Genomic DNA, 17,584 nt, shown 5'->3' with positions numbered 1-17,584 from the left:
AACCTTTGGATTAGTTAATTAGCTCTAACATTTGCCATGTTGATCTACTATAATAAAGGCATGATCACTGTATTATCTTATGGAACAGGAATAATTAAGTAATTATTGTGTAATTCATGCTGTAACATCAGAGTAACAACATGTGTCGTTCAGGAAGCTTTAAAGGTATCAAACTCTGGATGTTGTCCAACCCTATACCATCCTAAATCTGCTACTGAAAGCCAGGAGTGCAGCAATCAATCCCCGAATGATTAACTGGGATCAATAAAAACGACTTCGTTTAAAAAAGCTCAGGCAGCAAAAATTGCCTGTCGATATAGACAGCAGGAATGAGAAATGATTGCGAGACATCAAGGACAAAGAAGGTGACAGTTCTCCTGGGCATGGCTCTGAACAGGAGCCAACGCCGTGCTTCTGGAGTTACCCTACCATTTGTTTTGCAACTTCAGCCAAAGGTGGAATGCGTTGAATAAACTTCTAACCCGTTAGGCGGGATGGTTTTCATTGTTTTTATGCCCTTAAAAGGTTATAGTGGTGCGTTTTCATACGCCAAACAGCATCTGCTGTGGTGAGTGAAAAGGAAAACAAGAAAATGATGGTGGTAGAAAGTGGATGAAGTCATGATTTATGCATTAGGTCATTAAACCACCTGCTTAGAGTTGCTTTTGAACCATAATAAATGAAACACTAACACATTTTTTGATGTGTAATGACAGCACTTGGCAAAATGTAATGTTTCAATTTTAGATTTTTGTGTTTTTATGATGTAAAGTACTTTATGAACTGCTGAAATGTGCTATACAAATAAACTTGATTGATTCATTATGCAATGATTTGAATTTTTCCAGCAAGGTGAAATACACAATTTAAAGAATATAGTTAAAAAGACAGAATATTTTTCTTATTTAGTCAAAGGATGAAGGGAAGAGAGGGGTAGAGAACATAAAAGTTGTACTCAAGTAAACGTAGCAATACCTCAACATATTTTACCCATTTAAAGCAAAATGTATCAAATTAAAAGGCAACTCAAGTACTGAGTAACTGATCAGAATATTTGATTTAATGCTTCAAAATAATGTCACCAGATGGAAAAAAAATTTAAGATTATATCTAAATTTTGGAAACTAAAATAAAATAAATAAAAAAAACTAATACAAATAGATAATTATTCCAAAATAACAGATGTAGCTATTTCCAAATCATAAAATACTATGAAACTAATACTAACAGTCTGTAATGCAAATATCTTACAATTTGCATTCCTGTTTTTTTATTTTTATGTTTTGCAAGAACTCACTTACAGAATGAACATCGTGAGGGGTTCTCCTTGAAACAACAGTAAAATATACTGTACTCCATAAAAATATTACTCAAGTAAAACTTAAATGTACAGTGCAGTAAAATATTCCTAAAAGTAAATTTTTCTAAAAAGTTATTCAAGTAAATGTATCTGAGTAGATGTATCTAGTTACTACCCACCTCAGCTCTTTGGGTAAAGTTAATGCATTAAAATGTCAGAAATAACCCATAAACTTTATGATTATTGTCACATTTAACAATGAATTGTTAATTATTATGAGTGTGTGTTTGTGGCTGTGTTTCCATTGACCATATAATTGGGAATTGTAAAATTACGAAAATAAATCTGCTAAATAGAAAAAACATATTTTTCCATCAAAAGGTTTGGCGCTAGGATGATGATTTTGAGCTTTATCAAAATTTGTGTATTTCGCAAAACTGCAATGGAAACAATTTTTTTTTTTGCATCATGTGAGTCATGTGATCAACAACCAGATGTTACTCCTGGCAGAAAAGACGAAGAAGACGACAGGAAGTGGGAAGAGAAAGATTGTGCGGTGTGTTTTTTAATGACGCATCACGTGAACAAACTTATTCATGTGTCATTTTAATTATTTGTCTTATTTAGTAGAAACACCATATTGCAAAATTGTGTTTTTGCCGACATTAGTGGAATACAGACAAAGTCTTGAGCACTTGTAATGGAAACGCAGCATGTAATTGTCCTCGTTCCTCTGGTTCCATTTTAAGATCCACCCCTGCCACTACCAGTTAGCCTCATCCCGACCAGAACTTCTTGTGCGAGCCTCAGTTTTAGCTCCGTTTTGCAGGATAAAACCCCCAACATCCGTATCATGTTACTCTTCACTCAGGACCACCCAACAGGTCTAATCTGGGATAACAGGCGTATTTGTCTGAGCAACGTCAAGGACAGGTGTGCTTTCTTAGCTTTGGCTTCAAGTTCTGGGTCTGCATCCCCTCACGCTGAGCTCGCACAGGCCTGGCTTCCTGCAAAGTTAATTAAGGCCGCAGCTTGCATGGAGGCATATCATTAGCAGTAATTGCACACAGCATCTCGCTGCCATGTGTCTCGTATTTTTTTCCCCCGTCTTTGTTCCAGATTTAGGCTCCGCTGATCCATGAAGGAGGAAGATGTTGGGGGAAGGAGTGATGCAACTTTATTTTCCAGTGCACATCTGTCCATGAGAGGAACACAGGGAATGTTTTACTGAGATGTTATAATGAATGAAAGATGTGGTTCCATGTCGACTCCAGGAAACTCCGAGATTACCCCAAAGCAGAGCATGTTTGTTGTGAAAGCATGTGCAAAGGTGCGCTTGTTTTCATGTCAACACTGGGACTCCTGTTCAATCCTGCGTGGTTAGGACATGCTGTACTGAAAACACTGGAGCTTTTAGTGCAATGCATCAATTAATGGAAATTTAATTATTTGTTTCTCTCATTTTTTAAGACTTTGCAGAAGAAAATGCTGATGAATATATAAAAAATATAAAATCTTCATTTTGAGGAATCTGAAGATAAATACAGATTTATTGGTAAAAGACCACGAACAGTTCCTTTTGTTTTGTTTTGTTTTTTACCCAGAATGCCTTGCACTATGGTACACTTCCTGCTTTTTACATTTGCATTCAAACCTCACCAGTTTACTTCACTCAAACTTGTTTTTTTCTGTCAAATTTAGTTATGAAACCATGGCTAAGCATTTCCAGATCTTCAGTATTACTTTCATGAAGTTACTCTTGTTCGTTTGTGTTTATGCTTCTACTCACTGTGATGCCAAAAATGTACATTTCCTCTTCATATCCAGTTTTCTGGAACCACAAGGGTTTTGAACAATTCATAACTTTATCCATCTTGAAGAAAAACTCGGCTCCATCTGAAAAAAGTAACCCCAGTTAATAATATTGTTTCACAGTGGTTCATGGAGCTCTTTTGGTTATGCTTAAGAGCTGTTTTTGTGCCAAATGTAGCTTTTGAAATTATGGCCAAGTTCAAGTTTGGTTTCATGAGACTGAAGCACGTTTTGTCACAGTTTCAGGTATTTTTTTTTTTTACTTCCTACTAAGGTTACTGGTAAATATGAAACTGTTATCCCTGGTGTTTTAAAACCAGGCAAACAAAAATATCATCTAACAGAAGAAATTAGTCAACAGAAGGATCCAATGAATGAGCCCAGATACATTACAGGTGGTAGCTGAGATAGTGTTGACCTTTAAAGCTCAAACTGGTTTATTTCTAGACTATCCATTGTGACACCCACCATTCAGGCCTCACTGGTTCGTTTACTTTGGGCCTCGGTCCTCGGGAAACAGCTGTGAGGTGGGTTTGTGGGGGAAGGATTGAACCAAGAGCTGAAAGGATCCGGCCTGAACATCGCCAGGCATGGGTCACTTCACTCTGACCATCCTATCCTCTGTGCTGCACAGACTGGTTATGCAACAGACATATCTAACCAGTCCTATTTAAAGCAAGGAGACAACAAATCAACACGTCTGACACGGATCAGCTTTCTGGATGTGTTGAGGGGTGTGGAGTAAGGGAGAAACAACAAACAAAATGGAGGTTATCTCATCTGTCATAACCTGCTGCACTGGAAAATGAGTCCTTTCAACATTTTAGAAAAATGTAAAATTATTTCCACATGGAAATAGAAGCCAAAGCAGCAGCCCTTGTTTAACAATCTGAAACCTAGCAAGAAATTAAAAAGTAACAGGCCCAACTGCTACGTTAAGTTTGGTGTCATCAGACTAAAGCACTTTAGTTACTATAAAACTAACTTCAACTCATAGTAATAGCAATAAAAAAGGCTTCTTGGCTTCAATGTCAAGTCAACTTGAAGAAAATACGACACTATACAGCTCCAAAATACTGCGCTAAAAAAGACAAACAAGCGTTATTGAAGCCCTGCTATTCGCAGGGTTATCCACCCGCGAATAGCTAAAATCCGCTAATACTTCAGACTCCATCTAAAAACACTTATAGCTGTCTATTTTAATCGTTTGACCACCAAATATACCTTAATATGCATTAACAACCGCAAGAAATCCGTCAAATGGTCTTGGCGCTGCCGCAGAAGGTAACAGCTACAGCCTTCTGTATTTCCGCTTAAGAGAATACAGCCAATCAGCGCCAAGAGAAAAAAAAATGGAGCTGCCTGATTGGCTGGTTTCCTAACGGTATCAGAAATGGAAAAGTTAAGGTCTCTGGTCGTTTTGGAGACCTTTAGATCTTTGTATCTCCCCTCTATGCAGTCTAATATTTGAGTTTGTGTTGGTTGAAGATTCAAACATGGACACATGCCCCAATTTTCAGAGTGCTTCTTGAGTTCTGGATTAGATTAATATCTTTTTAGTTGGTTGAATGAACAGCCCACTCATCATTAATCAGAGGCATTTTCCCATTTAAGCAAAGTATTTGCTGATATAATTCAGGGAATGCACCCATGAGAAACATCTGGCTTTTATCTCCAATAAATATTTCATTTTACAATAACAACCCAAGAAGTTTACATGCCTTACACACGATTAATAAATGCCTGGTATGAGAGCAGTTTATTGTCCAGATGCCAAACCTACAAATTTTGTTTTTAGTACATTTAGTATAATAAAAACAGTAAAGAACAGCCTTTTTATAACCCTTTTCTCCAAAACCCTTGCAAGTTTTATATAATTCTGATAAGGGATAAACCAATCCATACTGAGTTTAATATTTTTGCAAAAAGAGGGAGATTCTATACAACAAATTTAATAACAGTTTAAAATTACAGTGTTTTAAAATTAAAAGTCAAAATTGTAGTTGTTTCTTTTACATTTCACCAATATTTACTTTTTTGCCTGGGTTCAGAAACTCAAATAAGAGACATGTTTAATAAGTTATTGAGGAAAAAGTATTAATCTATCTTATTAAATTAGAATATTATAAAATATGTTTTAAGTTTTTATCTGTTAATTCATGATTGTGGTTCTGCTGAAGCTTAACACAATGTGACATTTGTGGTCCACTTCCTGGATAGCTCTGTCAGTGGCTGCTTTTAAAACACCAACTCCAGCTGTTTGTGCAACTTTTTCTTCCACTAAACTTTCCAATATTATTTGGATACAGGAATAAAAACATTAAGCTTCATTAATGGCCTTCTGCAATTTATCCAAAAACTAAGTTTGAGATTAATCTCTGAAATTTTATAAAAAAATCTGGAAATTTGAGTTTCAAAACTCATTTTAAAATTTTGAAACTCAGAAATTTCCATGTTTTTTTTCTCATAAATTTCAGAGATTAATCCCAAAATTTGAGGCAAAAGTTTTACTTTTTAAATTCAGAAATTTTCTTTTTTTCTAGAAAATTTCTGAGATTAATCTAATTTTTTTTAAACTTTTTTGGCAGAAATTAACTTATTTTTTCTGTCTACAATAACCGTTATACGTCACAGAGCTGGACAACCGTGAAAAAATTTTTTTCTAACGCAATATATTAATTTGAATTCATATTAACCATAATATTTGCTTATAAAGCATCACTTTAAAAGTCTCTTTTTTATGTTTTAAGACCTTTTTAATAGCCACAAATTATACACAACTGCACCAATATTGCTTGTATATTTTATTTTATGTACAGTACAGGTAAAAAAAAAAAAAAAAGAAAAGAAAGTAGTCAATAGCATTGACTGACGTGGGCAGCAGTAAACGGCCATGTTGCTCATCCATGGGAAGACGACCGCCTTCCTTCTCAGGCGTACACTCCAGCTGCGCCTGACAACAGCTTCACAACGAAGATTATCAAAACAGGAAGAAGGGAGCAGCTCTTTTTGAAAAATAATAATAATATTAATAATTATAATTCTGTCACCTAAACTGAGCCTGCTTTTCCGGTTCTGGGCTGGAAGAAAGGAGTCGTGCCTGTGCAATCTTCGGTTAACTCTTAAATACTGACCGCTTCACTGCACTGGATTTACAACGCTAAAAGTCACTAAAAGCCAGTGCTGCAGTCGCCATTTCGCCCGAAATACTGCGACGAGTTGCAAGCCAGCTTTTTGCTTTGTTTGTCCTTCAGTCCCAGTCAGCAGCTGAATTCACAGTATTCTTACAGCATGGTATTTATTTGTATTTTTTCCTCTGAATGAAAGTAATTCATAAAGCTTTAACTGATGATGCATGGGCGGGGGGGGGGGGGGGGGTGTTGACAAATGTTCACCAGTGGATCTGTTTTTGTAGTGAGTGTCAAGAAAAACAAAAACATTTTGTCTGGTTTTCTTATGGATTTAACTTTTAAAATAAAATAAGAAACAAAAAAATAGGGTTTTAGTTTTGTATCTCCAAGGCCATAGATAGTCGACCACAAAGACTTCTGCGCTCCGCTGCCGACTATCGAGGTTGTATCTCTCAATAGCGTTTCAGACAGTGAGCTCACAGCAGGCCACCAAGGTACAGATAAAGTGCTTTTTTTTCCTTTAAAATGTGTCACTTTAAATAATTAAATGTAAAGATGGTTTTCAGGATATCTGACTAGTTAAGAACTGAAACGGGGCTGGGGGGACAGACGCGACTGACTCTGGACTTCGGTCCGAACGCATCCTCCGAATGTTGCTGTCTGGAGCGTTCACATTTTCAAAAGTGAAGAGTAAGACTTTCAGACGTGGAAAAACAGCAGCAAACTAGAAGGGTTTTCCAAAAAACTATCAGGGAAGGAGTACTGAAGGAGAATAAATACATTTGGGTCCATGTAGTGTTTGTTATGCGGCTCTATAGAAATATGATAAAACCTAGAAAATAACAAAAAGTTCAGAGTTCATAGAAGACCCATGAGATTCCTGGTCTTTTGTTATTTTTTTTGTTTGTTTTTTCCATTTTTGCTCCCTTATCCAGTTTCAATAACAATAATAATAATAATAATAATAATAATCCATCTTCTGCCAGCCTTGTGAAAAAAACAAAACAAAACAAAAAAACAGGTATATAAATAGTAGCCATGGCAACGGCACGTACTCCCACTCCCGGGCTTTGATGACCGAGTCTGAGAATCCAGAAAAACCTCGGAGACGTCCGTTTGGTCCTCAGCCTCTGCAGGACAAATACAGACAAACCCAATCAGCAATGAACTATTTACGCTCCTTTAATCAAGCTTCAACCACTCAGGTGAGAGTATTTTAATGGGATTTTCTGATAGATAAAGTAATGACAAACAATTTTCACCTGTTAAAGGTTTGCATGTAGCTCCATCTACGGCTCAAACAATTAATTGAGTTAATCAATTATTGAAATAAACCTCAATTCATTTAGTAATCAATTAATTGTTAACTGGAGTGTACAGACTCAAAAAAGGCAAATTCCTGAAAAAAAAACAGGAATTTGCCTTCTACAAATGTAAACATTTTGAATTTTAAGATAAAAAAAAATCTGTAAATATGCAGAGCTTCAAATTCTGTAAATGAAATGTAAAAATAAGCAACTTTTGCTATCTAACAATTAATCTGTTAATACAAAAAAATAATTAAGATTATTCTCTACAGTGTATTAATGTTAAATCAAACAAAATGGCTTTTCCAGTTGACATTAGAAGTAGTTTTTTAGCTGCATCCTTTGCTATAAATGATCAAACGTTCATTAAAGACGTTATTGTATTTTAGGCAACAAAATGTTCAATTTTGTATTTAAAAAGGCACATAAATAATTTGTGTATTTGCACCTTTTAATCCATTTCTAATTTTGTATTCAAAGGTTTAAGAGGTTAAATGAAAAATAGGCTGAACGTGCCAAATTTTTATCCAATTACTTGTCAAAATAATATTAAAACAATAAGTACTTGAAGCATCATGACTTCAAGCAATTATTTGAAGCTCCATTCATCTTTACATCAACTCCTGAAGAAAACCCTCCCCACAGCATGATGCTGCCACCACCAAGTTTCATCGCCTCGGTCGTCATGATGCCGTTTGTTCATTTAAAAACCTCCTTCACCTTCAGGGAACATCTGGATTTACACTCAGGTCAGATTAGACACAGATGGACTGGATTTACTTTGTGTCTCTTTTACATAAAATCCTTGTATAGACTGAGGTTTGTGGATATAAAGTGACCAGAATGGGTATGAAAATTTTAGCAGGTCGGTAAATTGTGACATTTTTAACATGGAGGAACTCTGAGGTGAACGTCAGCAGCTTTTCCCACCGCTTCGGGCCGTTATGTGGCCGAGGAATCAAGAGAAGCGCTTCCTGTATGATGCCTGGAAAAAAGCAGCTAATAGAGGCCAGTCTCAGTTCCTTTTCAGTTTGTCCTCACAACAGAGCAAATAAAGGAGCTGGAAAACGCAGGCCTGCCTCTGTAAACACGACAGGCTTTCACGTTGAAGTGCGCGTCAAAGACCTGCGCTTGCTGCTTGTGCAGCAGCTGCGTTTTCTCGGTCACTAACCCCCAGAAACCAGAGGAAGGAGCTCAGAACAGACGCATGACAAAGTGCTTTTGACACACAACTGAAACCACATGCTTATGCAGTTCAGCAGATTTAACTTGGCTGAATCTGCTCTCTGGATTTAAAAGTACTTAAACGACAGCAAGACGCAATAACTCTGCTTTTTTTTTTTTTTTTTATGGCTCCAAAAATCAGTGATACCTTGCAAAAACAGAACTTATTCTGTTCCGTATTTGGCTGGGATTTTATGTGGCAGTTAACTTCACTGACATCCCTGAATAAAATCCAGATTAGCTGCCTTCAGAAGTCTGCTGACTGGTAAACGAGGTCCACCTGTGTCTTATTTGTTCGTTGGAGAACAAACGGCATCATGAAGACAAAGCAGCACAGCAGACGGGTCAGGGAGGAAGTTCAAAAATATCAAAACTAAATTCCACGCTTGAATCTCAGCCAGATGAGATCAAAATTAAAGTTTCTGTCAGACATTCAAATAGGGATGAAATTGATATATTGATTCCTAAAATAATCCTCAGTTGCAGGCCATACATCATGTTCATCTTCCAACAGTACAACACATAACTGCCATTAAAACATTGTCATGTTACAACAGCCTAGTCAAAGTCCAGGTCTAAATCCAACTGAGAATCCAAGTTTCCAACTAATTTTGCTACTTATACTAGTTAGTTTTTTGAAATTTTATTTTATACCTTTTATTAATGTTATGAGGCTTAAACTGGGATCAGAGTTTCGTTCCACCTCATGTTTTAACGTGCTGAAATGACAGAAACTCTTTGAACCTTGAAGAAGAAGTTAAGAGGCATCCAGTCTGCTTATTATTTTGGGCTCGACTGAAGAAAACTGAAACAATATTTTGCCTGTTCTCAGCAATAAAAACAGGATCCAAGTCAGTCTGCATCTGAAAACACTTCTGTATTTAGCCAAGTTTTAACACAGCAAATAAAAGCAGATTTGGTGTACTTCAGAGTACAAGTCAATATGTAGATGTGGTCCAGGTTACCATGACATGACAACAAAAAGAGAGCTTGGAAAATACGATCACTTTGTGTCAAATTAACATCTTTGTAAGTAGATTTGAATTTAAACGTAGTTTTGTCCTAGTTCATTTAATGTATTCTTGAATTGTGGTTAGAGGGCCAAACAAAATCAGTCCAGGGCCACAAATAGCCCCCGAGCCTCACTTTGAACACCTTTGCTTTAGATGATAAATCTCAAAAACAGCTGTAGCTGTGATTTATCGAAAGGTAAATCTACAAAGTGTGGGCTGGAACAAGCTACACTTAACATAACAAAATGTTACATAACAGCTGAATGTTGACTGAACTCTTGAAGTTGGATTTAGATCATCTTAGAATCAGTTAAAGAACAAATTAACTAGAGAAGAACTGATCAGGTTTTTACTGACCAGGATGGAGTCGTTTTGTTTTTTTACACAATTTCCATGTTAAAATTTAAAACTTCTGGTTCCTGAGGCTCTTATAACATTTAAGTAGAAAATGTTTACTGTGGAAATGCAGGTTCATCATCTGTATGTTCCTCAGATCATCAAACAACACTGTGCTAAAGTTAGCTGACAAATGCAGATAAGCTCCGTCTCCAAATCTGTCCCACTCAGGACGTCAAATCTGGACTGGCTCATCCAACGATAGGTTTCACCGTCTGAACTAAAATATCTGCTTTCTGGTTGAAAAGTCTAAATTATGAGTTTCAATGCTTAAATAAGAGAAATGACTCCTTTTTGAAAAAACATCCTTCTCTTCACAATCTTCTTTTTTCCACAGCGATGCAGACTAAACTAATCAAACTATGTTTTTCTAGACCTTAATACTTCGGAACTGTTTGAATAAGCACAACAAATATTGGCCAGAAATGCAGCCAGACGGGAAAATGTGGGACTTTTCTGTTTAGACTCTTTAACCATTCCTGCTTCCAACAACTCAATAGTGTTCAAATCCCTGCTGGCATTAGCACTGTTTTATTTTCTCTATTTATTCATTGGAGGTGCTGATCATTTTAAGGTAGAAGTGTTGATTTTTTTTATTGAGAAGGCGCTGATTTTTAAGGATGAGCTGCTATTTTTTTTAGGCGGAGGTGCTGACTTTTTTTTTTTAGGCGGAGGTGCTGACTTTTTTTTTTAGGCGGAGGTGCTGACTTTTTTTTTTAGGCGGAGGTGCTGACTTTTTTTTTTTAGGCGGAGGTGCTGACTTTTTTTTTAAGCGAAGGTGCTGATTTTATACAGTTGTGTTGTCTGTGAGATCTTAACTGAGCTAACTGCTCCTGTATGAACTGGGACTGACCTACGTGTCGCAGTGGGAAAGCAGTGACGTAATCTCTGGTCCCATGTGACCCACGGCCTTGGCCGCCTCCAAGATGGCTCTCCTGTACATCCCTTTCTTCTTGCGGTTGAAGCGGGACCTGAAGAGCTCTCTGAAGGGCGACAGCTTGGCTACGGACAGCTGGGAGGTGGTGGGCGAGCCGAACCACGCCACCTTGGCCTGGGGCCACTGGGCCTCGCAGCCGTCGGACTCCTGTTTCCGGGTGCCGCTGATGCTGAGCACGCGGGCCGGCCACCAGGGGAAGCCGTGGATCTTCCCCCACACTATGTCGCCCACCGCCACGGCGTGGCCCTCCTCTGTTACGCACTTCGTCATGCTGCGGGTGTGGAGGCGCACCGTGAGCGGCGGCACCGTCTTGCAATCCTCGCGCGGCGTCACGGAAGACGAGGTGACGGACAGGTCTTCGCCCGGTGCTAGGTCGCACAGCTCTGGCGACGTCCCTTCGGAGCTGAAGGACTTGGACTCGTCCAGGCTGTCGCTGCTGCACACGGATAGGCTGGATGAGTCCGCTTTGCGCTTCCGGAAGTTGATCAGGAGGGTCAGGTCGCTGTGGTTGCGGTCTGCCTCCTCCCCAGAACTCCCTGACCACAACTCCAACGAGTTCTTCCCCTCCCCAGAGTCTTCAGAGTGGGGGATGCAGGAACCGGGCCCCCTGGGGCTCCGTCTCCGGCTGCCCCCAACCAGTTCCGCCTCGTACTCCATCATGGTCTCCTCTCCCTGGCTCTGCGGCGGTCTCAATCGGATCTTTGGACAGGACGAGCCTTGGTTCACCGTTGTGAAAGGTCGGGTTAGTTTGAGTTTTGGAATAGAGACAGTGAGGCCAGACCTAGTGGCGTCCAAAATGTGCCGCTGGTCCTTGGTGGCGTCCGTGGACCTCTTGCCATTTCCTCCCACGCCGTTCTGCACCAGCTGTTTTGGGCAGAAGGGTTTGATTGAGCCATGCACCCGGGATGGGATCTTCATGACCTCCCCCTTCCCCTGTGGAGTGCTGTAGGAAATCTTTATGACAGGGCTGTGAGGGATAACATCACTTGCTGCGTATTTCTCAACCTCAGCCTCGCCCCTTTTGTCCTTTCGGAAGCGCTTGCCGTCGAGGACAGGGGCGTTTTCTCGTCTTTTAGCGTCCTTCGTTGTGATGACGTCCTCTTTTCTCGACAGCTTCGCCGGGTTGTCCTTATAATCCCCGTCATCGTCACTCTGCAGAGTATTCTCTTTTCTAGAAGTCTTAGTGTTGCTAATGCCGTCTTTGCTGTCCTCGTCGCTATTAAGTGTGTTTTTACACTTTTCACACAGAACCTGCCGCGGCCGCAGTCGAATGGTGCTGATGGTCATGCGTCCCGGCTCTCGCGACCGCCTCTTCTTCCTCTTGATTGGTCGCGGAGGGGGTTGAGGTACCCACTGGCTGTAGGTGTGGCGCACCCATAAAGGCGGAGGGAACGGTGCTCCTTCAAAATAAGGAGGGAAAGGAGTCTGTCCGGCTGGCACGGGCGTGGGGATGGGGCAGGGTGGACGCAGAGGTGCTGTCGGTTCGCTGCTTTCAGGAACCGAGTTTTCATCCTTTGGTCTGTGTGAGGCCTGGCTCGGAGATTTAGTAACCGGCTCCTCGTTCAAGATTTCTGGGATTTCACAGTCTGGCTTCGTGATGGGGCAATCACCAAGTTTAGCTGTGAAATCTGGCAGACAGAAGAGTCCAGTCCTAAAGTCCAGAAAAGAAACACAATAGTGTAAATTACTTGCATATCAGAAATGTACATTGGCACACATAAAAGCAGTACAATAAATAAATCTTTTATGGCAGTAGCATAAGCTCTCAAACTTTAAATTGAGAATTTTTTTGTATAGAACGTTGAGTAATGGCTGGTTTAATCTTTTCTGAGCCAATTCGGTGTTGAGGCAGCCAAACATCACTAAAACATCCTTCAACTGTCCGAGAAAGACCACCAGATTTGATTTAGGGGTTTTCACTCCAGATCATCCGTTAGACTCAGATTGGGGACCAAAGTTAAAACATTTGTTGCATTTTCAGCTGCTGCAGTTCACTTTCACACTGCACTGTGTCAAACAAATCAAACCCTTTGAAAAACTTGTTCCCCTCCTCGCCTGTGGTGGCGCTGCACCAAAAACCACTGAAGGAAACTACATAAAAACCTATGAAAGAGACACTGAGAGCAACTTGAAATGTAAGCAAAAATGAAGCAATGTCAGATTTTAGCCATTGTAGGATTTCTGTTTTGTCTTTGGTAAAAGATAAAAGAGCCATTTCAAATCCTAGCGCTAGACTCGCACATTTGTTTTGGTTGTATTTACCCAGAATGCCCTGTGCGACAGTCCAACGTAGCACAGGGCAGCCCACAGCCCACACCATAACCAATCCTCCTCCATACCGAAAAGTGGCAATCAGATTCTTAGTGAGATATTGATCCTGTATTTTACACCACCTGGAGTTTTTCTTCTCATCTGACTGAAGTTTAATTCAGTACAAACTTATTTACAAGAAACTCATCTAATTCATACACAAAAATCCATAAGAAGGTAAACCTAATCATGAATAGATTACAGTTTTATTAATCTGATCAAAAGTTCTAAACCAGTGCAGTGAAATTAAGTGCAGATTACCAACTGGCAAAAATGTATTTAGTTATTGACTTTACAGCTACTCCTCTATGTGTGGACTAGAGAACAGGATTAGGGCCACTGGAAAATAAAAATACTACATCCTGACTTTATACTCAAAGTTATGGATAAAAAAAAAGAGGTTTTACCCAGTCCTGACTCAGGGTCTGACAAGTAAATGTAGACAAGTCTACACAATTAAATTTGGGATGGTAGGACAGACAAATGTTTCTGTATTCTTTGTGCAATGGTCTCAATAGAAACCCAGCTGGGATGTAGATGTCATCTAATGGTTGCTAATGAGACCGTGCCCCAAGATGCTAATCTTATCAACAAATCACCAATAATTACCTATGAAGATATTTTTGATATTGCCTCTAGTTGTTTCAAATTTTAGGTGTTCAATTATAACTATATCATGTTTGGTTTTGAAGGGTTCTGGTCTTGTCATATCTCAAAGGCACAAAAAGTAATGAATTCATAATTAAAAGGTTAGAGATGCTGTGATCATTAAAACAAAGAAAAGTTAAGTAGGATTTTTCTTAAGCCCTTTGTAGCATTTGTTGCATACAAATAAAGGTGTGGCACCAGTTCTTTTTGTATTGTGTATTTTTCCCCCCCAATTGAATGAATGCAATCAAATGAAAGGTTTGGTTTTGATTGTTTTTTCCATGCGAGATGAAGCTGCTGCCATAAAAGACTAATTTATTTTAAAGTTGTTTACACATATTTTTACCAGGGTGCTATTAAGTGTCAATGGAGGTGTTGAAATAGTCCAAGAGAAAACTAAGCAGCAAAAGAACTAAAAAAAGAAGAGAAATGTGAACGGTTCTGTTTCTCTACGACAGGACTGAACCACGCTGCTCGTCACCTGCCTTCTCAAAGTTCTTATAGAGTGGGGGTTGGGTTCTGCTGAGCGAGCCGTGCAGTAATCTCTCCTTATGCCTCAGGCTACAACAGCAGAGCAATAGTATCACCCACTTTCCCTGCTTGATTGTACGCATCTTCTTTCATATCCTGGGATCGATAAACATGTCTAATGAAGGCCAAACGGCCGAGAAGTCATCAAGAGGTGGCTGGCAGGCAAAAAAGTAACATGGCTGAGCTGCTGTAGTCAGGAGACAGCAAACAAAGAGTCTACAGGATGCCCAGGCGCTCCCCCTCCTCGCCTTCCCAACATTTGACTGAACAAAAACAATCCCATGAATCACTCGGGATTCAGAGATGCAACCAGGAGATTTCAGTTTGTTTTTGCATCCACGTCTACTCAGGGCTCCTGTGCAGTGAGATTATTAATTAGTACACATTTGGGGAGCCTATTTTCGTCCCCGAGAGAAGGAGCTGGCATGGCTCGGTGGGTTATAGTCTCCTGGCGATGTTTGTTCCTCTCAAACCTTTCTATACGTGCCCCAAAGCTGCCAAATATTAACCTCCACTGCGACTGACAGCGCACGAACGGTGCTGCCTGTTACAGGGAACAGGCCGTGCTTGTTAAACATAGCACAAGGACGCACAATATGACGAGCAGTGATTCACTAAAGCTGCTGGCACTTCACTTGGCATACAGCAACTAGATAGTGGAGATTAGTTTGAATGATACGAATACACAAGGATATCTTTAAAAAGCAGAGAAAAACAATGAGAGGAAATGATTTTCCCTAAGCCAAAAAGGAAGAAGGAGTCAGATTTGGTTTTTGTAGAGGCCTGGAATAGAGGTCTATTTCGGGTTATTTCAAGGCCTTCTTTTTCCCTCATTTAAGTAGTTTGTTCTCAGAGCAGCTTGAGCTGTTGCATAAAGAAGGGCCAAAGCTGGTCAGATTTTGATTCTGCTAGGCTATAAATAGTGTAAGCCATCGGCTTTTAAGGTGCGCAACACAGAGCTGACAGTTGAGGTAAACAAAAACATGAAATAATTAGATAATAATGTCACAATAGTCTTGACCCCTTTATTTTTCTTATACTTGAGCAGGACTGTGCTTATAATCAGAGAAGGGCCTTCAATGCCAAACAGAACCAGGGTCACTGATTATTACAAGTTGGATTAAGTCAAACAGCCAAACATGACAAATGATCCATTAAATTTGTAATTTTCCATGATTCTTATGAACTAGAGGTCCCTGGGATGTACCTCAAATTAACACAAATACTTTTTGTTATTTTAAACGGCACAGCAGAAAAGTCATTTTAATCAATGTGTGTGGATAAACACATCACTGTCTGATTCACCGACCTGCTTTTATTCAGTTTCTTTGAGCTTCTTCAGCATTTGATAAGGCTAACAATAAGCTATTGATGAATTCAGAAACAGTAGCTGCTGCACAATATAAGTTATCAATCACTGCACTCTCTAATCTTATAAAATGAAATCAGTGTTTTCACAACGGAAAACTGATATTCTGCCGTTTTATAACGTAAAGTCAAATGTCAGTTTATGATTAGCCACCAAAGTTAGCCGTTAGCTCCCCTGTCAGCTACAATAACCCATGTCTTTTTTCTGAGGGCCCAGTTAGCTGCTACAAAGCTAAGGAGCTAGCATTTCAGATAGCCGTTAGCACGCTATGGCAGAGAATAATTTCTGGTAAAAATTAAAAAGTCCATAAAATTACTCACTTTTTGTTGGAATCGAGTAATATCCCCGTGTAGCTCCTTTCTCGGTAGGTCAGCGTCACCACCAGCGTGTCGTTAACAACATGATCGATAGTGACAGGTACCCGAGAGCCGGCCCGCAGCTCCTCGTCCGCAGCCTCCATGTTTCCCGGGGTGCTCTGTCCGGCTCCGCGGTACTCGCTCCCGGCCAAGGGAGCCACGGTCGCGTCGGCCTAAGATCCGTCTCCCCCTTCGCTATCGAGAGCAGGAGGCTACGCTAAGGCAGAAAATGACGCCATCACCCCCACCAAGTCCATTACAACAGCGCTGCCACCGCTGACATCACGCTCTGTGTGCTACAGGAGCAAAAAAATCTCCCCAAGACGAGGCCTGGCCTTTTTCTCTGCCTCACTCTGTTTGATGCCGTTCATTACTGCTCACCTCACCCTGCTACACATGCTGAGAGAATAATGGCAACTTTGCAAGTAGATCAAGAAATATCTATAAAATGTTGCGCTACTAAGAAATGTACAACGAATAAACAATTCTTTTAAAATGTTTACAATTTCTCAATAGAACAGAATGTGTTGTTTTCAGAAAAAAAACAGCTTCAGGATTTTTAAATCCATAGAATATTTATGCTTCAAATCAAATAAATTATAAATATATTCATCTTATGTTGCAATCGAAAGGCTATTTTTTTTTTATCAACTTTCTGAAATGACCTTTACTTACCCTAACAATTGCAAGGTTTACAGTGGAGAAGTGCAGAGGAAAACAGAAGTACAAAAAAAAAATTGTCTTTATTTTTTGATTCCACAAAGCTTTTAGATATATCTCCCAGAAATAGCTAGTAAAATATGTTTATTTTTTAATTATTTAAAGCAGGTTTAAAGAACAAAAAAACAAATAACTAGTAGGACAAGAGAAAACATGCATAACCGAGAATGTAATAATAAGCATTAATCTGTTTGAAGGGGAGTAAGAAGTGAACTTATTTTCTTTAACTCAGTTTAATTAAATATATCATTTACTAACTCAGTCACTATCAGAAACATGTAATTAAAAATCTGTTGTGGTGTTCTAATGTTACACACTGGCCAAAAAAAACAAAGTAAAGTAATTTAACTGAGCAAATAGGTATGGATAATTACTGCCTGGGCGAATATCTTTCAGCTGGCAACAAGTTATTTAACCCCAGATGATGTAATGAGCAGCTTCTCATTTCATTAAACAACCAGGTGGAAAGACATCCTGTGATTGTGGGGGAAAAAATGCTTCTCTGTTTAAAAAGAGTCAAATCATTGGCA

General features: G+C 39.4%; 1 protein-coding gene and 1 long non-coding RNA gene across 3 annotated transcripts; both read right to left on the bottom strand.

Moving 5' to 3' along the window:
- Window positions 1-1,890: 1,890 nt before the first annotated feature.
- On the bottom strand, window positions 1,891-4,583 carry LOC148155389 (uncharacterized). Its single transcript, XR_015765467.1, has 4 exons — window positions 4,337-4,583; window positions 3,581-3,778; window positions 3,090-3,196; window positions 1,891-2,495 (listed from the first exon to the last, which is right to left on the bottom strand). It is a non-coding gene; the product is annotated as an uncharacterized LOC148155389 (long non-coding RNA).
- A 1,320-nt stretch (window positions 4,584-5,903) lies between these two features.
- On the bottom strand, window positions 5,904-16,742 carry pwwp2b (PWWP domain containing 2B). Of its 2 annotated transcripts, none has more exons than XM_088013187.1 (3): window positions 16,299-16,742; window positions 11,041-12,771; window positions 5,904-7,373 (listed from the first exon to the last, which is right to left on the bottom strand). In XM_088013187.1, the coding sequence occupies exons 1-3, from the start codon at window positions 16,436-16,438 to the stop codon at window positions 7,367-7,369; spliced, it is 1,878 nt and encodes a 625-aa protein (XP_087869313.1). In that variant the 5' UTR covers window positions 16,439-16,742; the 3' UTR covers window positions 5,904-7,366. The 2 variants fall into 2 exon arrangements, with proteins under 2 accessions (XP_087869313.1, XP_014853830.2); XM_014998344.2 differs by having other exon boundaries at window positions 11,037-12,771; window positions 16,299-16,740.
- Window positions 16,743-17,584: the final 842 nt, after the last annotated feature.

This window comes from Poecilia mexicana, unplaced genomic scaffold (genome assembly GCF_051168715.1).
Source record: "Poecilia mexicana isolate PSO_F unplaced genomic scaffold, ASM5116871v1 scaffold_15, whole genome shotgun sequence".
NCBI classification, from domain to species: Eukaryota; Metazoa; Chordata; class Actinopteri; order Cyprinodontiformes; family Poeciliidae; genus Poecilia; species Poecilia mexicana.
Note: the sequence above shows the minus strand (reverse complement) of the source record. Positions and strands in the feature narration are given on the sequence as shown.